The sequence below is a fragment of the Podarcis muralis genome, chromosome 17, assembly GCF_964188315.1.
Source record: "Podarcis muralis chromosome 17, rPodMur119.hap1.1, whole genome shotgun sequence".
NCBI lineage: Eukaryota > Metazoa > Chordata > Lepidosauria > Squamata > Lacertidae > Podarcis > Podarcis muralis.
The window spans coordinates 8,805,534-8,829,367 of NC_135671.1; the positions used below are offsets into that span (position 1 = coordinate 8,805,534).

The 23,834-nt window shown below is 43.7% G+C and overlaps 1 protein-coding gene across 1 annotated transcript; it reads right to left on the bottom strand.

Annotated features, from left to right (window-relative positions):
* Window positions 1–1,095: 1,095 nt before the first annotated feature.
* SRP72 (signal recognition particle 72) lies at window positions 1,096–23,267 on the bottom strand. Its single transcript, XM_028712185.2, has 19 exons — window positions 23,071–23,267; window positions 20,677–20,797; window positions 19,067–19,190; window positions 17,518–17,661; window positions 15,193–15,304; window positions 13,883–13,914; window positions 12,709–12,833; window positions 12,554–12,611; window positions 12,272–12,403; window positions 11,990–12,118; window positions 11,296–11,368; window positions 10,580–10,644; window positions 8,778–8,873; window positions 7,410–7,513; window positions 6,270–6,347; window positions 5,068–5,205; window positions 4,807–4,844; window positions 2,947–3,106; window positions 1,096–1,380 (listed from the first exon to the last, which is right to left on the bottom strand). Exons 1-19 carry the CDS (start codon window positions 23,195–23,197, stop codon window positions 1,200–1,202), a joined length of 2,037 nt encoding a protein of 678 aa, XP_028568018.2. The 5' UTR covers window positions 23,198–23,267; the 3' UTR covers window positions 1,096–1,199.
* Window positions 23,268–23,834: the final 567 nt, after the last annotated feature.

Consider the following 23,834-nt stretch of genomic DNA (forward strand, 5'->3'; position numbering starts at 1 on the left):
GAGGCGCTTATAAACCCAAACCTAAAAATTTAACAGTTAAAATTATGGGTGTCAAAATATAAAATGGAGCATATGTGAAAATTCGGTTCAGCTTTACCTTCCACTTTATTACTAGGTACCAGAGATGTTTGCACCATTTAAGTATCCGGATCACTAAAGCAGTCCAGAAAGCTAAACTAAGAGAAATGTGCTACATTGCTAAGCAAAGGCTGTTTTTCTCTCCTAGCAAAAGTCTAGCGACGATAAATTACTAGCAGATCCTGCAGATGGAGACCTTGAGCATGACATTTCTATGCACTGAGACAGTAAGCAAACTGTTCGCTTTGTCTACAGATTAATGGATACAACAACCCTTGGTCTCCAAGAGAAAAATCTTAGTTGTTATTATTTATTAAAAGTATTTATGCATTGCTTTTCTGCCCACAAGGGTTCCCAAGGCAACAGAGAGCGAGTACAAACAATACATATCAAAAACACCAATTAAAAGCAGCAGAGGACTATCATTAAAACAAAACCACAGAACTATAAATGCATCAAAAAGCCAGGCAGAACAAAACAAGTTTTTACAGCCCACCTTAAAAAGTAGGCAAGACTGGGCCAAGCTGGGAGGAATTCCACAATGCTACAGAAAAGACCCCACCCAAGGTATCCACCAAACTAGAATATCTCTATGGTGGTACATACAACAGGGCCTCTGATGAGGGTAATAATTTTGGGGCCTGCTCATACAGGAGGAAGAGATATCCTGGCCACAAAGCATTTAGAGCTTCATAGGTAAGAACCAGCACCCTGAATTGTTCTTGAAAACAAGCAAGTGTAGTTGATGTAAGACTAATGTTGTGGTTCCATAAAGTGCACACTTGATGACAGTTTTGCACCAGCTGCAATTTCTGATCACCCTTCAGTGATGGCCTCATGTAGGACAACCCATGCAAAATGAGAAAACCGTTTCCTTAAAGCCTGGAATGAACATACAATGACAATGCCACCATGCATTGATATTGCTATGAGGAGTAATAATATCTCCAATATCACTACAGAGAACAAATATATATATATAATTCATAAGGAGAACAAAAGGACACATATCCACCCTGCTTTTTGTTTGACCTTTATTCTGCTCTTGGCATTCGCAATTGGAAAAAAATAAAATAAAAGGAAGACAGGCAATTTCAATTTAAACAGCCTGCTTGCCGTGGTCACCAGCCTCCTTTCCCACCTTTCTTTTTCTTCTGCTGCTGTTTCTTCTTTGTGGCAGCTGCGCCAACAGGCTTTTGATGCCTCGGCGGTATCATGTTGCTTGTTGATGCAGATGGAACTGCCGTTACGGTGCCAGGCCTTGGGGATGTAGGTGGACTACTTGCAGTCTTGCTAGCATCCCTGTAGACAAGGAAGAGACAAATTGGATTATTATCACACAGAGCTTAGATGTACGGTATATCTTCTGTCCTCCTGTCAGCAGCAAAAACAAAACAAACAGGTTAAACCTCACGTACATGTCATATATTACTGCTTGCAATGAAGAATTCATTCCTTTACATAAGAGAAGAACACCACTTAGAAATTCTAGCTTTCCCCCCCTCTTTTTTTTTTTTTTACAATAAGATGTGGGCAGAATTGAGCCACTGCTAGCTAGATCCTGAATGCCTTGGTACTCAGACACTTTGGCCCACGAATGCTGCAAACCCAGAAGTGAGTGTTCTGGTTTACAAACGTTCTTTGGAACCCAAATGTCCGACAGGACTTCTAATTGGCTGCAGGAGCTTCCGAACGTTTTGGAATTCAAACGGACTTCCTGAACGGATTCTGTTTGACTTCCAAGGTACGACTGTATACTGCAGGTGCTACAATATATACATCAGCATGCCATTCATATATAACACTTTGGGATAATTTTTTTATTCTTGGAGAACATGTGGCCGGGGGGGGGGGGGTGTCACTCTTTTCTAGGAGCTGGATACTTTCCCTCTAGGATGCCTGCATACTAGTTCCAGCCCTTCAGATGACTTGAGCAAAGCAGACAACTCTATTGCCTTCGTCTCTTCATCTTTCCCAGGCCCACAAAGCCTGCTCATCTTCCTGCACGCTTTCATCCTCCTGTAGGATGACTGCCTCTCTCCATATGAACCGACCCAGATACAGTGGTACCTTGGGTTATGAACTTGATTCATTCCACAGGTCTGTTCTTAACCTGAGGTACCAGGTTAGCTAATGGGGCCTCCCGCTGCCGCCAGCACGCAATTTCTGTTCTCATCCTGAGGTAAAGTTCTTAACCCGAGGTACTACCTCCGGGTTAGCGGAGTTTGTAACCTGAAGTGTTTGTAATCTGAGGTACCACTGTACTGCTATCATCATTTGAGGCCTTTCTTTGTGTGCCTCCTCCATGAGGTCTGGAGGGTGGCCACATGAGAACGGGCCTTTTCAGCAGTGCCTCTCTGTTTGTGGAGTGCTCTCCCCAAGGAGGTTCACCTGGCGCCCTCATTATACACATTTAGGCACCAGGCGAAAACGTTCCTCTTCAACCAGGCTTTTGGCTGCCTATATCCTTTTAAATGTGTTGGGGGGTTATTGCTTTGTTTCGTTCTTGTTTTTATTATGAATTTTGTGGTTTTATCTTGTGGTTTTATGCTGTGAACCACCCTGAGATCTACAAAATTTAAAAATAATAATTTTAAACCCCGCCCCCCACGCATTGAGTATCAGTCCAGTTCCAAAAAGCCAGTTCTTTAAGCCTTTTCTGAATGGCAACTGCAGAAAGAGGCCAGGGATGTCCCCTTCTCCACTCCCTTACTGTGACTCTCATTCTCTACCTACTCTTGGAGATTGTGTGCAATAGTGATCTTCCTTTCAAGGGGAGTAGCTCTCTTTGATTACCTGATCACCTTGCCCTGGGACACTGAGAGGGCTCTAGAATCAAGGCTCGCAAGGCTGGGTCCCGTTACTCACAATTCAGAAGCTGCTGCTGTTGTTGCTCCTTGGGTTCCTTTCCCAATCTGGTCCTTCTTCTTGCCCTTCTTCCGCCCACGATAGTAGGAGCGCTCCCGCATTGGAAGCCAGCGCTCAGGGTCAGGAGCGACTTTAGGGTCATAGTTCTTTGGCAGTTTTCCTAAGGAGTAGGTTAAAAAAAAAAGAATATTCCTGAATACTAAGGAGTATTCAGCATGGGAGACCCATCATGATTTAAAAACAGCTGCACTGCAGATAAACGCCTTATTAGTCAAAGCTGTACAGCACTTCCATGGTCGGAGGCAGAGAACGCTCTCATTGTGCGCAAACCACAAATACCTTTATGCTGACATGTTTCAGCTTTTCCTTACGACGACAAAAATTGGGTTGTTGCAATTAGCAAGCTATACATAGACCTTTGGGGACGCGGGTGGCGCTGTGGGTAAAAGCCTCAGCGCCTAGGGCTTGCCGATCGAAAGGTCAGCGGTTCGAATCCCCGCGGCGGGGTGCGCTCCCGTCACTCGGTCCCAGCGCTTGCCAACCTAGCAGTTCGAAAGCACCCCCGGGTGCAAGTAGATAAATAGGGACCGCTTACTGGCGGGAAGGTAAACGGCGTTTCCGTGTGCTGCGCTGGCTTGCCAGATGCAGCTTTGTCACGCTGGCCACGTGACCCGGAAGTGTCTGCAGACAGCGCTGGCCCCCGGCCTCTTAAGTGAGATGGGCGCACAACCCTAGAGTCTGTCAAGACTGGCCCGTACGGGCAGGGGTACCTTTACCTTTACCTAGACTTTAAATACTGTGGAGAACCGACTTCATGTAAGAGCATGGAGACCTACTGTAGATTCTGGTGTATAAAATGACTTTTTAACCCCGGAAAAGAGGTTTAAAAGTTGGGGGTCGTTTTATACGCTGGGTATGGGCGGCGCGGAGCCCGCCCCCGCTGCAGCGGCTCCGAAACAGCAGCGGCAGCGGGCTCCGCTACGGCAGCTTTCTCCTGGCACAGAGCTGCCCAGCGTATTAGGCGACTGGGCTTATAAGACAAACCCCCAAATTGCAGCTGCCAATTTGGAAGGGTCATCTAATATGCCGGAATCTACAGACTCAAAACGTTTGTGTTAGAAAAGTGCTCCTAGATCAGTCCCCAAAATATCCATCTATTTTTGTCTCTGACAGTGGCCTGCAAAATGCTTTAGGGAAGTTTGTGTGCGGAAAATGAAGGCAACAGCCCATCCCTGCTTTTAATCCCTGCAACTGGTATTAAGAAGTATGGTGCCTTGAAACAAGAAGTCCAGGACGCTACCATTAATGTCGCACAATTGCTGCAATTTCCTGACTTTGGCTGAAAGTCAACTTAATTTGAAGTTAGCTTCTTGAGTCGTTTTTTAAAAATTCCACCCTAGTACAGTGGTGTTTAGATGAGGAACATGTAGCTCTGCAGATGCTGTTGCACTCCCAACTCCTATCTGCCCTATGCAGCACTGCTAATGGGCAGAGATACCTAACAATTGATAAATATTTAACTTTAATAAATAAAGTATGTATTGACATCCTTCTTTGGTATCCCTGCACCCAACCACTTACTCCCACAAGTTCTCCTTTGGGCCTGTGGTTCAGAACAATTGGTCCATCTAGTTAATTACTGCCTACATTGACTAGCATCTGCTTTTAAGGTCTCCAAAAGAAGTCCTTCCCAGACCTACTTGGGAGACACTGGGGATTGAACCTTCTGGGAGACGAAGTCCAACAACATCTGGAAGGTCATAGGTTCTCAACTCCTGGCTTAGATAGTTTTAGCCAACTTCTCCAGAAGTGCTTTTGAACTCCAAACAGCTATACAGTCATTGCTAACAAGACACTCACCCTTCTTTTTCTTCTTCTTCTTCTTGACGTCACCTTGGCTGGGGAAAAAACACAGCACATGAACACACATGAGCCTGCTTGAGATGCAGCAGAAAGAACAGAGCTAATGGATGCCAAGGGGAGCATATCTAATGGCTTTGTACAGGGAAAGAAATAGGGCAAGTTTGTAGCTGGAAGACAGAAAACTTTGGTCGCTGAGCTGGACTTCTTCATATTAACACTGACTCAGGATGTCAAGGATTATTTAAAAAGCTTCTTTACCCTTGTTCTTTCTGCTGGTTCTCAACCGCGGGTTTCCCTCCTTTCTTCCGAATGTACGTAGCCCCATGCGAGTTTTCAAGAGCATCCACATCTACTTTCAGAGACATAGTGTCCGAAGAAGGCAAGTGTTTGCTAAGTCTATTGTAAAGGAGTGGTTAAGGAATAACAATATGAACACATTAAGCAAATAAGAGAGAGAGAAAATCATTCTCAGGATCTCAAAAGCAGTTTAGTGGGTACAATAACGACAGAGAGAAACTAAGCTAGGAGACTGGGAAGAATTCTCTGTTGTATAGGAAGGGAACATTATATAATACCATTGTACTGTGGAGAGTGTATTAACTTATGGTCTCTGTGTGTGGTTTGGGAGCTGCACGGCCAGGGAAAAAACAATGCTGTCCAGGGTTGTAAAGACTGCAGAGAGAATAATTGGGTGCACTCTTCCCACCCTAGATCAAATCTATGCTGCCAGGTGCCATAAGAAAGCGGCAGAGATAGCGCAGGATAGTACGCACCCCAGAAATGATCTCTTTCAGCTTCTGCCTTCTGGAAGAAGGTATAGGGTTATAAAGGCCAGGACTAGCCGCCTGAGAAACAGTTTCTACGCAAATGCAATTCTGGTTCTAAACGCAGCATAAGGGGTCTCTATAGTATAGTGTATTTTAAAATGGGGTTTCAGAGTTTATAGGGGTTTTTGAATGTTTTATGTAGTTTTTCAATTTCATTGTTCTGTATGGGACAATGACAATAAAGATATCGATTAATGGGGCAACAAATTTCTTTTTTACTTCCTGGATTTGCAGAATGACCATGAGAGGCTGAGCTTCTAAAAGAAACAGAGGTACTTGGCATTTGGGGATCAAAACAGTAGAATGGTGTTTTTGTACTTCTGCTTGATGAAAACATGGAGTTAAAAGGGAAGACTACCAACCCAGCTGTACCTGAACTTCCTAGTTGGATGTGTGTGTTGTATGCACCCTATGAGACAACTGTGAGGTTCAAAGGCCAGTGAGATGTGAATGTCTTAGAACATGCACAGGGGGATTCCAGAAGACTCAGGATTTCTTTGGCAGAGAACATGGCATCATACTCCAAAAGCTGGAAACTTTGAAAAGCATCACTGCAGCAATTACTCCGATATGAGGAAGTGGTCAAAGAACGCCTTCTTGCCTCACCTCCCTCAGCCACACAAGGAAGGATACACTTTAGCTTTCTCACCATCAACCAGGGAGTATGCAGAAATGAGCTGGGCCAGGGTATGGACATCATCTGGATTTTGCCTACAAAAGTAAAGAAGTGCGAGAGTTATAGCCTGTTCTAAAGAGAGCAGTCAGCCCAGTGTTGCAAACCACAGGGAGGACACCTCGTATAAGCAGGCAAATGAAGCGCCCGGCCTCCACCTTCCATAGGAGCCACAGACAATATTTTCAAGGTGCATGCTGGCTCAGGTGAAGCTGCAGCTTAGAGTTGGGTGGCAGGAGCAGCTCTATCAAGGGAAAGGGACCAAAAGAGAATCTAATGATTGAGGAGGTTGCTCACTCTGTGGATGTTCCAGCAGCTCATTGGGGCAACACCCATTCGCTCCAATAGCTTGCCAAAGACCAGGTGTGCCCACATATATAGGGGATTGCAGGGTGAAAAAAGTGTGTCCAAAGCACAGGTAAATACACCACAACTTTCCCCTCTTCTCTCACGCAGCCCCCACTGCGCACTCTCCAGAGGGACCCACTGAAGCAGATTTTGGGGGTACGCGGGGAAAGGAGAGGAATAATAATAATAATAATAATAATAATAATAATAATAATAATAATTTATTACTTATACCCCACCCATCTAGCTGGGTTTCCCCAGCCACTCTAGGCGGCTTCCAACAGGAGATTAAAAATACATTAAAACACCAGTCATTAAAAAACTTCCCTAAACAGGGCTGCCTTCAGATGTCTTCTAAACGTCAGATAGTTGTTTATTCCTTTGGGAATAAGGCATGCCACAAGGTGGGAGCCACTACCGAGAAGGCCTTCTGCCTGGTTCCCTGTAACTTTGCTTCTCGCAGTGAGGGAACCGCCAGAAGGCCCTTGGCGCTGGACCACAGTGTCCGGGCCGAATGATGGGGGTTGAGACGCTCCTTCAGGTATACTGGAAAGGTAAGTCCCACCACATAAGTGGGATGCTGTTCATGTAACACTGGGCACAACCCATTTTTAATATGCCTTATCTCATTTGCTGCATAAATACATTTTTAACACTACTGAAGTAACTGTCAACTTCTCTTTCAAAAGTTAGTGGGGCCGCTGAGTCTTTTGCAGCAAAACTCACTTACTAGCTCTCAGGAAGGGACTTACTTCCACAGCTCCTCTAGATCGCTGATGGCTTCCTTCTTCCGTCCGTGTTTTAGCTTGAAGTTGACAGCTTCCCTAATTAACGACAAATGAACTGGAGACTTTGGCTGGGGGTGAAAAAAGGTTTGCTTAAGGTTAAGTTTGAAAACAACTAAAACAATGACATGAGTGATCACTCTCTTTTTTAACCTGCTGAAGAGACCAATTCACACTTGGAGCCATCAGAGTTTAGGGGACTCTTAAGAGCAGGGGTTGTAGGTAACAAAGGTGTCTCATTCATACAATAAATTCCCCCTGTGCACCCTCAAATCTGTTCTGAGTTCCTCCTCCACCCTCCATATCAGATGGGGACACGCAGAAGGGCAAGAAGTTCCACTGAGCCATTGAAAGTCCTTGCATGAACAGGACAACTTTGTTGGGATACAACTGCAATGGTGTATTTGTCTGTTACGAGCTGCAAGACTGCAATCTCACGATCAAGCTCAGAATACTGACTTTCAACAGCTGTGGGATTATAACTACTCCAGTGCATAACCGAGTCTTCCCTCAAAGTACGGATAAAATCAGGAAAATTCTGGACTACAGAACAATTTTTTTGCAGACTTCCAAACAGCTGAGGCACAGCACACTTCCCCTCAATTAAACCTGAAGGCACATTTCACCTTGTGCACACAAAGAGGTCTACACTTAGAGCAGGAGCTAACCTTTTGGAGCCTTGAGCATATTATCAAACCGAGAAGCTGTCACAGACACCATATGCACAATGCACCTATTCTAATGGCTGCAACAGAATTCCTCTTTCAATTCTGATTTCAGAGGAGGGGTGGGCACTGCAGGTGCCAGGGAAGGCCACTGCTGGTATATGTGCACCCAGCATGTTAGCAAATCTTGACTTAAGTATGTGTAAATGTGACAGCTACCCCACACCAGGGGATCTCTCCTGAATTTTTGCATCCATCTCTTTGAGGCCAGTTAATTCCATGGACTCTGCACCAGAAGTTGTTGGATGATCCAAATGACATCTACTGACAGATAAACTGGAGAACTGCTCCAGTGAAGAATGACTGGAAGGAGACAAGGCCAGAACAGGCAATCATGCAGAGAGGCAATAGGCAGCCTCTCCATTGCAGTTGAGGTTTGGGGCTCATGGGAAACTTGAATTATTTATTTCTTGCAGCACAGTAGCAGTAACAAACCACTTATGAATATGATTGGCTGGCAAATTCAGATTATAAATGTCCTTTTACATTATAAAGAGCTATGATGAACTGAACAAATTTCTACTATTTTGTTTTGTCAGAGATGTAAAGCAAGTTGAACACAAAATACGGGGCAGCTTATCTGTTGGCATCTCATCGGACTATTACTTGCCTGAAATTCTTGATACCATTCAATCGCTTGAGCCAAGACCTCTATAGCACTATCAATATCTTCTTCATGGCTATACATTGTCACTAATGCAGATACCTATAACAGTTTAGAACACAAACATTGAAGTCAGAAATATTTTTAGCAAGCAATAAGTGCTGGAATGTATGACAGGGCCACATTTTTAAAAAAAATATAAATGTAACTTTATTACTTCATTAAGTAGAGTACTGTCACCACATGAAAGCGCACACACACTGAAGCAATATTTACTTCTCTTTTACTACATTTCTTCCAAAGTAGTGGAGTAAAGTGACAGCACTCAAGGGATAAAGCAGCCTTGACTTAATATGACAAGAAGGAGTGTAAGTTTTCTTAAATAAGAACCAACCTTGCTGTTATGTGCTTTGCTCTCTCCAACACATGGCATCTACACAGCACTTTTTCAAAGTGTCCAAGCATTTCACTTCCATTTTGTTAATATTCCTTATAGCCACCATGTAAGGTAAGCTATATCAAAACTCTATGTACTGCTTGTTCCCGTATTGGGAGAACCTTGATTAAGATGCATGTTGGAGGCATTGTTTTGCAGTGCCATCTTAGAAAATTTAGTGAGCAAACAAGAGACAGGGCCTTTTTGGTGGTAGTGCTGCAGCTCTGAAATACTCTCCCAAATGAAATTATTTCACCCAAAACTGAATGAACTTTTATTCTGGCAGGCTTTTAATGTGTAACACCCTAATTTATTACCATCAGTTTAAGTATCTTTTATCCTTGCTGCTGTTAGGTTTTTGTTTTATTTTTAATTATTTGCTGTATGAGTCGCTATTTGTTACTGCTTTTAGAAATTGGCTATTAGTTGTACTTTTGCTCAATTGCATTGAATAGTTTTGTGTTGTATGCTTCTTTTAGCAGAAAGCAGGATATAAATATTGTCATTCCCATATTGGATGAGCAGGAAAAGCCGGAAATATTCACGCAACTTAGAAATTAAGCGAGTCATGGAAACTATTTATATAAGACCACAACATATGGGATATCTTGGCGCAAAATTTTGGATATTTACAACCTTGCTTCAGGGCCAAGTTCACAATCGCTGCTAGATTAGTAGCCAAAGATTCATGTTGTTGAGTTACACACCTCTAGCAACAGGAGGCAGAAGAGATCAAGATGTCTGTTATTGCTAAGTCCTGTGGACCAAACACATTGATCAAGAGTCCAAACAGAACTTACACATACAAAATAAAGAGGCAAATGAGCAACTTGTAGTCCAACCATGATGGGACTTGTCAACCTGGGAAGGCAGCCCATCTAGGAGAACGAAAGCTCTAATCCTAAACCTCCACTGCCTTGTGGGATGTCTTCAGGAGAAGAAAAGGCCAAGGAGTAAACCCTACACAAATCCAGCGTGGAGTCCCTAAAATGCTTGGATGGTGCCTTGTATACCTCCTTCCAGCAACTCCTGTAGCCAAGATGGTGCCAAACATATTGCTCTACTTTCCTTTGAACCACATCAGCAAGGCGGAGAGTGGCGTCTTTTAATCTGGGCAGCCCAGGACCTCCAAAAACACTGCCCTGGCTTGTGCCCTGGGGAGGTCACTTCGGTGCTGCTAACACAGTGGTTTGACTCCCCACCCACAAATGCTCCATTGTCTCTTGAGACAGACAGATGTCAAAAAGAAGAAGTAGTCTAACCACCCAAGCTAAGGTCAGAATGGCATGCTAGGAGAATAATATGACGGGGGGGGGGGGTGTCAATAGGATGCATAAAGCTCTGCATGTGTTTAGATTTAGCTGCAACCTACCATGCCTGGTTTGTGCCTTAACTCTTCTATAGACCTCAGGATCATACATGCTTTCGTGACACTGCCTTTGAGAGAGAGAGAGAGGAAGGGAGGGAGAACAAAAAGTGTGGTTATTGGCAATTGGCTCCAGTCCTCTGTGCTAGGACATCTATTCTACCATCAAGCAACTCTCTTTTTATTAGACAGATAAAAAGGAGCAATTATAGAAACCATCAATCAGGGCTGCATGCTTGCCACGATTCTGCAGAAGCCAGATTCATGAGAAACTCAGCCTTTTATTTAAAGAGCGAAAGCTGCTAGCCCTTATGACTGCAAAAAAATATGCATGAAAGCATGTGGGAAATAACTGAAGTATCAAAAGCTAAAGGGAAGTTTAAATAAGAATTTCACTGGTCACAGCTGAGAGGGTTCAGGGCTCCATATTTTTCCTAATTAGTAAAACTTGAATTATGCAAAAATGCTATCATCATCATCATCATCATCATTGCTCTGTAAGAAAATCATACAAATTTGTTCAACTTGCAAGCTTTCTAGATGGTGAAGACTTCAGGTATTGCCCCTTCCTGCCTTTAACCCAAGCTCCCCCAGAAGGCAGCCTCCCTTTGAGAAAAAAATGAGTTAAGAATGAGAGTGCTCATTGTAGTATATGGAAACAGTATGACACTGTAGCTGAATGCTCAGGAAGCTTCTTTCCAAAGGAAGTGAGGCTACAGTACCTTGAGCAACTTTCAACTGTGCCATCGTCAGCTTAATCTCTGCTGCTTTCTCAGGGTGCTGATCGGCAAACTCCTACAGGTCAGAAATGGAAACACAAATCAAGAGGCTTTCAAACAGAATCAGCTTCAGAATTTCCAGAACAGGCACCTTGCAATGAATAGTAATTGCACTGTGGAGTCTTATGTCTCTTGACTCTCCTGTAACAAACTCCGAGTCCCTTGAACAGAAGCTCTTCTATTAGGGGACAGGGATACACAGCAATATGTTAAGGAAGGGTCCCATTTGCTATGCCATTACCTAAAATATGCTTAAGTCTAAACCATGATTTGCAGTACGCCTTAGAGCTATAGTTTTCAGCCAGGCACATTTATGTACTGCACCTATACCAAGCCACACTTAAGGCAGTTCTCTTGTCTCTCTAAATCTCTCACTGCTTGCAGATCTCAGACAAGCAGATCTCACTAGTGTATTCCCATACCTAACTTCTTGGGAAAAGGCTTGGCTCAACAAGCTAATCCATAGTTTCACTGAATGCTTGGGCTGGTGCAAAAATAATGCTGTCGAATCGAACTATGACTCCCAGTGCCCAGCAGGTCCTTGAATTCCCTTCCTCCTCAACCTCATCTAGATGAACAATGATTCAGAGCTTTGTCATCTCCTGCATATTTCCTCAAGCAGCAAACCACAGCCTACCTGTAGCAGCTCTATTGCCTTGGTATGCTGTTTCTCTCGACACAACTGTGCTGCCTGGATTAGCACAGGGAGGAGATATTCGGGACTCTGTGACTGTAAACTTGATGCCAGTTTGCGACACTGATCTGCCTAAGGAACAAGAGGAAAAGAGTGGCTGGTTAGGAATGCTGATTCTACAGAGAGAAGGCAGGATTTAGGAGTGTAAGCCAACAAACCAAGCAGCTCCCTGCCCTCCTAGGTAACAGACCTTGCATCGAAGCAATTGAAGTGGCATAACATTACCTGGTTGGTGTACATGGCCAGCAAAGCTTTATTGAATTCTATTGCTTGGAGCTGTTTCTTTGAGAGTTTATGCTCAACACCCTCAGCGTTGGTCAGTTTCACCTTTTTCTTTGAGTCAAAGACGTTTTGGTCCTGTGAAAGAGAGCATCCCAAGATGCATCACTCAATCAATAGGAACATGGTGTTTCCCAGGTTGCTTGCTGCAATTAAGACACATCACGCTCCTTTTGTGTGATTTCTTCTGCAAAACATGCTTGAGGAATTACTAGGATAATGCCATACCTTGTTAATGGTAATGATGTTGTTGGCGATGACAGCAAGCAATCCGACATCTGTTGGCCTGCGGAGAACAGGGCATATGTGCATCTGTAAATATGTCTTCTTTTTTAAAAAGATGCCAAGACCACCAATGCCACCATTTTACAGAAGTCACTTACTTCAGTTTGATTATCTGATTGTACAGTTGCAAGGCTTCCTCTGTGTGACCTTGCAGCTGCAAGATATAAGCCATCTGACCGTGAATAATAGCCAGTTCAGCCTCAATGTCTTCTTCGGTAACATCCTAAAAGGAAACAGTAAAAAAAAGTTAACACACAACCTTGAAAACTTGCACCAGTTATATAGTATCCACAGATCAATGGATGGAATCCAATGTCAAGACAGTGGACCCCAACCCCCCAGAGCAGATTTTGGGGGGGAGGTATTCATGGGGTTGCCAGGGAGGGGAAGGGGAGAGAAAGGGTAAATCCAATTTATGCAAGCTGAAATTTAGTACAGTGGTGCCTCGCAAGACGAAATTAATCCGTTCCGTGAGTCTCTTCATCTTGCGGTTTTTTCGTCTTGCGAAGCACGGCTATTAGCGGCTTAGCGGCTATTAATGGCTTAGCGGCTTAAAGAAAAAGGAAACAAACTCGCAAGAACTCGCAAGACGTTTCGTCTTGCGAAGCAAGCCCATAGGGAAATTCGTCTTGCGGAACGACTCAAAAAACGGAAAACCCTTTCGTCTAGCGAGTTTTTCGTCTTGCAAGGCATTCGTCTTGCGGGGCACCACTGTATCACCCAAACCTGCAAATATATCTATTGGTAACTAGCAAACTTACTAGTAACACAGCTAGAGAGCAAGCCCCATTGAACAGAGAAAATATACATTGGATTGCACTCCTGGTACCATTTCTCTCATTGGGTGAGTCACGCAAGCATTCAAATCTCATCCATTGAAATCAACACGACATAAAACTGCCTTACTTTGCCATTATTGTGTTCACTAAGAATACTTTTTTAAATGGCTTCAGCGGATAATGGAAGCTCTGGATATTTAAATTGTTAATATCAGCAATGGCCCTTGCTACAGAATTCACAAAGTTTAATTCTACACTGTTAACGCTTCTCAGTGAAGCCGTTCATGTGAAAGAGGTACACTGCTATTTAAAGGCACAGAAGTAAAAAGAAAAGTGCTGATGGAGAACACTTTAAATCCAGTGTGATGAAGGAAAGCAGGCAGATAGCACATAACCAAGCAGATTTATGCAATTAGCTTACATGCACACATACTGAGAATATTAAAACCTGCCGAGCGGAAAATGTATTCTCGGTGTAACAATAGTGACTCACCGAATCTTCTGAGAGAGACTGGCGACACAGATCTACAAGGAAAGTGTGACAAATTAATTTTGGACATAAGAGCAGCCCTGCTGGATCAGACCGAAGGCCCATCCATTCCAGCCCCTTGTTCTCACAGTGGTGAACCAGATGCATACAGGAAGCCTATAGGCAGGAGTGCAGCAGCACTCTTCCCACTCGTGCTGCCCAAAAACTGGCATTCAGGGTCGTATTGCCTCTGACAGTGGAGGGAGCACACATTTTGCCATAGATATGAGCCACCAATCAAGGTTCCACCACTGTAACACTTGCCTATAGAAACTTCATTTGCATCACAGAAGTGCAAGGATGCTGATATTTCTCTATACAGTGGTATCTCTATTTCTGAACACGATCAGTTTCGGGGTGCCGTTCGCACCCTGAAAAGTCCCTAAGTAGAGTGCCGCTATTGCAAGTGTGCGAAAGAGCACTTCTGCACTTGTGCAAACCGCACAGATCACTTCTGTGCATGCAGCGAGCCCGGAAGTAAACACTTCTGGATTTGCCGTGTTCGTAACCTGGAAAGCCGCAACGTGAAGCAAACGTAACATGAGGTATGACTGTATTTGACAGCATCCTATAATCATTCTCCGCATATCTTAATTCCTAATCTGCCCTTAATATACTAGATCCTAAGTTTCCAACTGCGTGTTGATACATGATACAATTATAGATTTCTTAGTAGTACTATCAATTTAACCATCTTGAGTTCTCCCCACATCTCCCTTCAGTTCAATTTTGCTTGGTCTTTGCTTGTTTTTCCAAGTTGCTGCCGGGGCGGCGGCGGGGGGGGGGGGGGTTGGATCTAGCTCAGGGGTCTGCAACCTTTAAGACATAAAGAGCCACTTGGACTGAAGAAAAAAAAACTGGGAGCCGCAAAACTATTGCGACATTTAAAACAGTGGGGAGTGTCGGGGCACACAATGCGCCTCCTCCCCTCGGAGCCGCGGCAAAGGTGTAAAAGAGCCACATGTGGCTCTGGAGCCGCGGGTTGCTGACCCCTGATCTAGCTATTCAAAACTTGATTTTGCTTACCAAAATGAATGCAAATTAGTGCAGGGAGGAAATCCTGTGCAGTCTATAGGAACGACAGGTTACTGGTGGCTGTAAAGGCATTCTCGAAATACATTGGCAGATGCAGAGAATAAATTTAGGGACACAATAATCCCCATGTCTATTTTCTCAATTTCATTTATGAAAGGATTTAGATCTTGTGACATTTTTCCACAAAAGCAGCACAACGGGTTACAAGGAAAGGACAAATTAACCTTATCATTCATTACCTTCTGCTCTTTGTAGGCTTTTCATTGCCTCGTTCAGCCTGGCCTGCCCAACCAAAGAACAAGCAGCATTGTAACTCAGCTCATATGTGGCTTCTTGAAGGCCAAGATCTTCCTGGACAGAGCAAAAATAACAAAGTAAATGAAGGGATACCTTGTTCCGAATTGCAGTGTGAACCAGTTTGCATGAACGCTTTGGGTCAGATGGCTAGACCCAGATCAAAACAATTCTTCCAAAGCATGAAGGGTTCTTAAATTAACATGCAGTAAATTCAAAAGCCATAAGCAGGTGATACATACTAACGGGAAGCTGTGTGAACACCCTGTTGGGATTCAAGCCCTCCTCTCATGAGAAGCTGGCAGCAGTCCCAGGCACCCGGCTTGAGTTCCCTGTTGACCTCCCTGGCTGCATTCCCCAGCAGACGCAGGCAAGGTCTCGATCGGCGATTCTTATCAAATGTGAGAAGAACACACCGCTCTTTCCTGCCTCCCCAGGCAGGGGAAAGAGATAGACAGAAACGTATTTACATGCTTTTATTTCTGTCTTTGCAGCATTACAGAAAACATGACTGCGCTCATCAAATTCCAGCAGTCGACTCACAAACTCCTCCTGTACTTCCTGTACAGCTCATATTACACTCTGAGGTAATTCCGGTGCTGCGCACTGAGAAATGACTGTCCCTCTGTTCCCACAGCAGTCCCAACATTCCCATCATGTTTACATTCCAAGCTAGGACTTTGCAGCAGCATTGCTTCATTATCGTAACACACCCTTCTTTCTAATTATATACGAGGCACAAAAGAACAATATGCAAGCAAATCATCACACGATTCTAGAAGCCCAAGCTCCTTTCATCAAACATTTTTTTTTTCATTCCTTAGCACACATCGGCGGCAAGATGTTGTAGTGGCATAAAGATTCTTTTGCATATAAACAGATGTTAAGTAAATTACTAAACAAAGGATTGTGCATACGTTTACGGCAAAAAACAATAACCACATTAAAAACGCGAAAGTAACCATTTACACTCAACCGGTATATCAATATAAAAAGGCAATTGAATTTTAAAAACTGTATTTAAGGAAGATTGTAGGAAAATGCAAGGGTTTTTTTTAACTGCCCACTTAAATATATGCAACCCTGGATACAAGAAAGCTTCCTTGGGTGGGACACTCCATGGTCTTAAAGCTACCACAGATGAGGCCATCCTGTGTTTCCACCTGCTGTATCTTCTCATGGTGTGTGTGTGTGTGTGTGTGTGTGTGTGTGTAGCAGGGCCAGTCTCTGATGGCACGATGGGGCTGTGGCATGCATCTGACCTCTGATCAGTCGTGTTACTGCTTGCTAGGGAATGCGAGAGGCGGAAGCAGCAGTGAAGTCAATACAGTGCAAATGCACTGCCAGAGCTAATCTGGTACTCCTGCTGGTGTATTTGCACTGTGCTGACCTTGCACCTTGCCCTCTACCTCCCAGGAAGCAGCAGCGGTACAACCAGCCTGGAGTCAAGTGAGCAGCAGCTGGGTGTTTTTCCTTCCAGCCTTGAAATAATAATAATAATAATTTATTATTTATACCCTGCCCATCTGGCTGGGTTTCCCCAGCCACTATGGCCGGCTTCCAACACAATATTAAAATACAATAGTCTATTAAACATTAAAAGCTTCCCTAAACGGGGAATGTCTTCTAAAAGTTAGATGTCTTCTAAAATATTGCAGAATCCACTTTTGTCGTCTATCAGTCCCCAACGTTACAGGAATTTAAAAGTGTACGAATGTCCTCAAGTGCCAAATTCCAAATGTCCTCACTTGTGATTGGGAGAAAAGGCATAAGATCCTAATCCAATCCATAACTTCCTGAGGAAATCCTCCCCCCCCCCCAAAGTAACAGAAATAAACTGTCAATGTAGTTTGACAAAAGCCTTTTCAGCATCTAGAGAAATAACTGCAGCCACATCAGCTCTTTTACTGTTTGAAGCATCCCCTTTTCCTACCAACCTTAAATTATCTGCTCCCCCTCTTTGGCAAATAATATTAATGTAGTACTATAGCCATCACAGTCTGGTTAGCAATGACTCCTATTATTATCTTGCTGACTACAATAATTAAGGCGATTGGCCTATAATTTGGACTAGTTTGGTCTTTACCAGACTTGGGAATAACAGAGATATCAGCTTCATACGTCAATGTTCCAATAAGACACTTCCCTGTATTTTATGGCGTTTATGCAGTTCACCTGCAGTTCACTTACAGCAAGAATAGATGAAGGAGGAAGTCTCTCTCTCTCTCTCTCTCGCACGGGCACATACACACTGCCACAAACATACTTACTGGCACGACTTTCTCCCATGTGCTCTGTGCAGCAATAACTGCAGAGAGGTTTGTTTTCCGTTCCTCTTCATAATCATCTTGTGAGTTGCGTATGAGGTCCCGGTACACAGCTAAACAGTCGTCATAACGTTCTAATCTGTACAACTGGAAGGAAAAATCTGGATTAGCAGCTCAACAGACCAGAAAACAGTCAAAACGAGGTCTGCAAAATAAAATAGCAACCATAATATCTCAGTAATGTTTATACTATACCTACAATCCAGGCAGGTATTGGATGGGATTCAACTAAGTTGCTGCATGCACAGAATGTAGTCAGGTCGCAAAATGGGATTTCCTCATCTTCTTTGTTGCATCCCCCAAATCTTCGCTGGAATATTGGGGAACCCCCAGAACAAGTTTAGGGGGCACACAGGGGAAATCCCATTGTGTGAGTGGGCCTTGTTCTGCACATGCATACCCCACTTTACACTACAATGAAATCTAACCCCAGTTCTTCTTCTTTTTTGAAAAAACTTTATTGAAAAAGAATAACCACAAACATGCACAGTGTTATGGAAGAAACACTGAACAAAGACCAAGCCCCATCCATGTCACTAAGCAACAACTTTCTTCAAGAAGAAAGAGTGAATGTATAATAGTTACCAAGGTCATCAATTCTAAACTGTCCCCTCTGGTTGTTGAGAAAATCAATGCCAAAGTTCTAGGCTGAAGAGCAACAACATAGCATGTGCCTATAGACCCAGAGTTATCATGGGAAACACACTGTTCCTCCAATACATTCTGTCCATCATAAAATATCCCTCTTGGTAATTCCCGGAACACTGAGAGGCACTTCACAATTGCTGGAATAAGTTTCCATGCTAAGCCCAGGCAATTCTAGTTTCTACAAGATGTTTCTCTAAAGCATTTGATCACCCCTTAATCCTCAACCAGGAAGATATTGAAAAGCAAGTAGAATATCAAAATTTTATTCTTGGCTTTATTATTAATTAACTATTATTATTATTATTATTATTATTATTATTATTATTATTATTAGATGAGTCCAATAGGTTTATAGATATGCCAAATACACCCATAAATGAAAAAAATATTATCACTTGCTTATATTGACATTTCCAGCATTAAAACCTGCTGATTTTAAAGATCAGTGATCTTTAGGTAAAGTGAAATACCAGTGAAGTGTCATATTAAATTCTGGTCTCATAATGTTGTGCACAATGAAAAATATGCGGCTAAGCTGCATTTTCAATTTTGAAATGTTCTCATTTCATAGCACCATCCATGAGGACAAGAAAGATGGCAAAAAGTAAGGACAGGTTTGCTTAATTAACAAGAACCATTATAATCAGTCTTCATTATTCAACACAGTCTTGGTAGACTGTCAGCATCCATTGCTGCAGGACTATACTGTGGCTCACCCATTTAGGGGGTTGCTAACCTGCTGTAAAAGAGCACACATTTAGATTGAGAAAATTCCTCCACCACAGCACCTGAAGCCTTATATCCAGTTATTAAAAGCAGTAAGAGTTTGCAAAGCAGTAGTTACCACTTGTCCATACAGCTCCTTTAGCTTGTCTGTCTGCTGACTGGCTCCTTGAATGGTCTTCAGAGCATTTTCAATCCTGTTCAGCCTGTATTCACAGTAAGCCTTCTCAAAGGCTATCACATCACTGTAACATATAAGCCGGAAGTGGGATGTGATTTCTCATTATCAACTCTTCAAAAAGCAGTTGTGTTTGCTAAGACTCATTACTGAAGAGTGAATCCTATATACACTGACATTATATTGAACCAAACAACACAAGAAAAGGGAACCAATACTTTAGAAATCATAAAGACATATTTTTGGACATGTGTCACATTTGTAATTATGTAAAATAATTAACATGATAAGCTTCAAGAAATGAGCTAATATTAATGAATTTCTCATTGTCTCAGACTAATATGGCAACAATATTCTAACAGATATATTGCAACACAGAAAAAGCAAAGATAGAATGGCTTCACAATAATAATTTTTATTTGCTTAACAAGACAAAGAAGTGTGTATATATTTTGTGCATTGAACACACATTCTTTTTGCACGTCACACTGCTTTTGAAAGTGCTGGCTTACTGACTGATACAATCCTTACTGGATTGATATTTTTCTTGATATCCCATAAACTGCTTTTCTATTAACACTATATTAACATTCCTGAATTGCAGGGCTTGGACCAGAGGGCTCTCAGGTTCCCTTCCAACTCTACAATTCTATGATTCTATGACTTGTCTTGTAGCTTCTTTTCCCACAATGCAACTAGGAAACCTTTTTTGATACATACAGACACACAGGATTTAGGTCAGCAATTATGCAGCTGCATGCTGGGACATATTAGTGTGCTGCAAAAGAACTTCTAGTGTACCAAGAAACTCATTCAACAATAAAACGCTCTAGTGCACCTAAAAGCACACATTCACACTGGAGGCTGCCTGTTGCATCTCTGCATGGTCTTAAAAAGGTAAAGGTAAAGGGACCCCTGACCATTAGCACGGAAACGCCGTTTACCTTCCCACCTATTTATCTACTTACACTTTGACGTGCTTTCGAACTGCTAGGTGGGCAGGAGCTGGGACCGAGCAACGGGAGCTAACCCCGTTGCGGGGATTCAAACCGCCAACCTTCTGATCGGCAAGTCCTAGGCTCTGTGGTTTAACCCACAGCGCCACCCGCGTCCCCTGCATGGTCTTGCCTCCTCCCAATTAGCTTTCACTGGCGGCAGCTAATTCTGTTGTCTCTCTGTATGGGTGTGATATGGTTACTCTAATACAGAGACTCACCAGTGTTACCCACCCTTAGCAGAGGCTGTAACGTGAATTTGTTGGGGAATTACCGGCCTTCCAATTAGGAAGAATTCTCATTACAGTAATGCACACAGAAACCCAACTGGATAACTCCTGTGACATCCGGGAATTTTTACCACCCCACACTCAAAATGTAAACTTTTTTAGCCTACGCTTTGAGAATTAATTGACTAAGGAGAAAGAAGATTTTCTTGAAACTGTATTTTTCTTTATTTTGTAAATGCTTCCTTTTGCATATTTTGAAAAACTGAAAGAACTCTTGCACTGTCTGAAAGCCATGTTGTTTGATAAGCAGCTAATATTCAACACTGACCTGGTTAATACTTTGGTATGGGTGTTAATCACACTGAGAGCTTCCTTAAAACTTCCGTTTTGGATAAGGCATACCACTTTGCAGTGAAGAGCCGTTGCATCATCCTTGCTGATCTGCAGTACTAAGAAAAGCAAAAGCAAGGAATTAAACAATGAGAACACAGGCACTGTTATTTGTATCTTGAAAACAAGCAGTTTAGGTTATCACAGCACTTTTCCAACTGTGGTCCAGTGAACCAAATTATACCAGGTGGAAGCTTATTAAAGGCTCCTTAGTGAGATGTTTGGTGGGCAAACATTATATTCTTCCTTCCTCCTTCCTTGGGAGGTTTTTAAGCAGAGCGTGGATGACCATCTGTCATGGATGCTTTAGCTGAGATCCCTGCCCTGCAGGGGGTTGAAATAGATGACCCTTGGGCTCCTTTCCAACTCTACAACTCTGTGATACAATGGTAGAAATACAGCTTGCTAGGGAAGTTCAACAGTGAGAGGGCAATGTGTAGCTGCAGGAGGGAATACTTTGCTGCAAGCCTAAACACACATTCTAGGCATTAAGCCCCACTGAACATAGCAGGACTTATTTCAAAGTGATATGACAGTTTCATAGATTAGCATCCTAACTCAATTCAATATAGCAATTCACTTCTTTTACAGATGCATAACTGCACAACCTACTTCCTCTTTACATACGTGGCAGTTTTTTCCCTAGCACATCCCCTGTACAACCAAATAACAATTCAGCAAGCAAGACTTTCCCAAGCATGCAAGTACAGTGACATGAATGACCACATCGTGTATTTCTGCCTGTCACACAACTGTTAAAGCCACAGAGCAAGGAGGAGGAATAAGTGGCTGCAATCCTAACCTCACTTGTTGTTGTTGTTTAGTCATGTTCGACTCTTCGTGATCCCATGGACCAGAGCACACCACTTACCTCACTTACCTGGGAGTAAATTCACTGAATTGAACTGCAATGTTACTAATACTCAAGTTACAGCATGCTTTAAAATATTCAAAACACTTCACCTGTGTTACCTCACTGCGGTCTTTACAAACACCCTAGAAACCAGGCCGATATTGTCATTAACCATTTTTAATGTTTGACATTTCCTTATGTTTTTAAGATGTGATGGAAGCTGCCCAGAGTGGCTGGGGAAACCCAGCCAGATGGACACAGTATAAATAATAAAATTATCATCATCATTCCCTTACTGAAGCGGGGCAACAGTGCTAAAGTTGAAGGACTAGGGGCTTGCCTGGCGCCACCCACGAAAAAGAGTGAATCAAGCCTTGTCACTCATGAAGATCCAAACGAGGAGAGAGACCTTCTTAATGAGGGATCAGCACGAAAGGGGAACAGGAGAGGTTATATTTTCTGAGAATCCTCTGGAAAAACAATCTCTCAGAGGACCTGTTGATGGCATTTTACCATTGCACTGTGGAGAGTGTATTAACTTATGGTCTGTGTGTGTGGTTTGGGAGCTGCACGGCCAGGGAAAAAACAATGCTGTCCAGGGTTGTAAAGACCGCAGAGAGAATAATTGGGTGCACTCTTCCCACCTTAGATCAAATCTATGCTGTCAGGTGCCATAAGAAAGCGGCAGAGATAGCGCAGGAGAGTACGCACCCTGTAAATGATCTCTTTCAGCTTCTGCCTTCTGGAAGAAAGTATAGGGTTATAAAGGCCAGGACTAGCCGCCTGAGAAACAGTTTCTACGCAGCATATACAGTGGTACCTCAGGTTAAGTACTTAATTTGTTCCGGAGGTCTGTACTTAACCTGAAACTGTTCTTAACCTGAAGCACCACTTTAGCTAATGGGGCCTCCTGCTGCCGCTGTGCCGCTAGAGCCCAATTTCTGTTCTTATCCTGAAGCAAAGTTCTTAACCTGAAGCACTATTTCTAGGTTAGTGGAGTATGTAACCTGAAGCGTATGTAACCTGAGTGTATGTAACCCGAGATACCACTGTAGTGTATTTTAAAACGGGGTTTCAGAGTTTTTAGGGTTTTGGAATGTTTTATGTAGTTTTTCCATTTCATTGTTCTGCGTGGGACAATGACAATAAAGATATCGCATATCGGGAGCACCGCCTGCCGCCGGGTCACCGCTGAGTGTTACTGGAGAGGCTAAGCGAACGAGCCACCCCTCAGCCACGAGCAAACATGAGGCAAGCCCTTCTTCCCGCCCTGCAGGGTTGTTGTGAAGGTTCCAGCGAAGCTAATGCACGCGAAGCGCTTGGGGACGTGTTTCGAAGCTCCCTCCCGCGCAAAGGGAAGGGGGATTAACTAAGGAAAAGTGGCAGGCTGCCCCCCACCCCAAAGAGAGAGAATAAAGGCGACGCCAGGCGCAAAGCCCCGTCCCTCGCCCTGTGCAACTTCCGCCGCCCTCCACTCACTTTTATTGACCGACTTGAGGGCGCGCCCGAAGTCGCCGTTCTGGCCGCAGCGGTTCACTTCGCTCCACAGCGAGGCCACCGAGGCAGCCCCGGCCGCGCCGGCACCACTTCCGCTACCCGCCGCCATCTTGGCAGAGGGAGAGAAGCAGCGGAGGGCGGGGGGGGGGGGGCAGGATAGGCCAGGGAAAGCGGGGCGCCGACAATGGCCTTTCGACCCGGAAGTGCATCCACGTAGCACTATAAGCCTTCGGCGTGTACAAAAAGGAAAAAGTGCGCCTCTCTAGGAAAAAGGCGAGCCCAATGCGCATGCGTCTCCAGGGCCCACGCGCTAGGGCCTCCCAAGCAGGCGTGCAGCGAAGGCGCATGCGCGAGTTGTTAAGACTGGTTTGGCTCAGAATCATAGAGTTGGCAGGTGTACCGAGGGTCATCTAGTCCAACCCTCTGCCCACTTATTCCCTACTCGTTTCCTGTCACCTAAATCTGGGAGCTTCTGGGCATTGGCAGAATTCCTTTACCTCAAAATGCCTTTCTCAACCTGTGGGTCCCCAGATGTTGTTGAACTACAACTGCCATCACCCCTAGCTAGCAAGGCCAGAGCTCAGGGATAATGGGAGTTGTAGTCCAACAATATCTGGGGACCCACAGTGTTGCTCAAACTTGGGTTTCCAGCAGTTGTTGAACTACAAATCTGACCACTGGTCCTGCTAGCTAGGGATAATGGGACTTGTTGTCCAACAACAGCTGGGGACCTAAGTTCATACCAT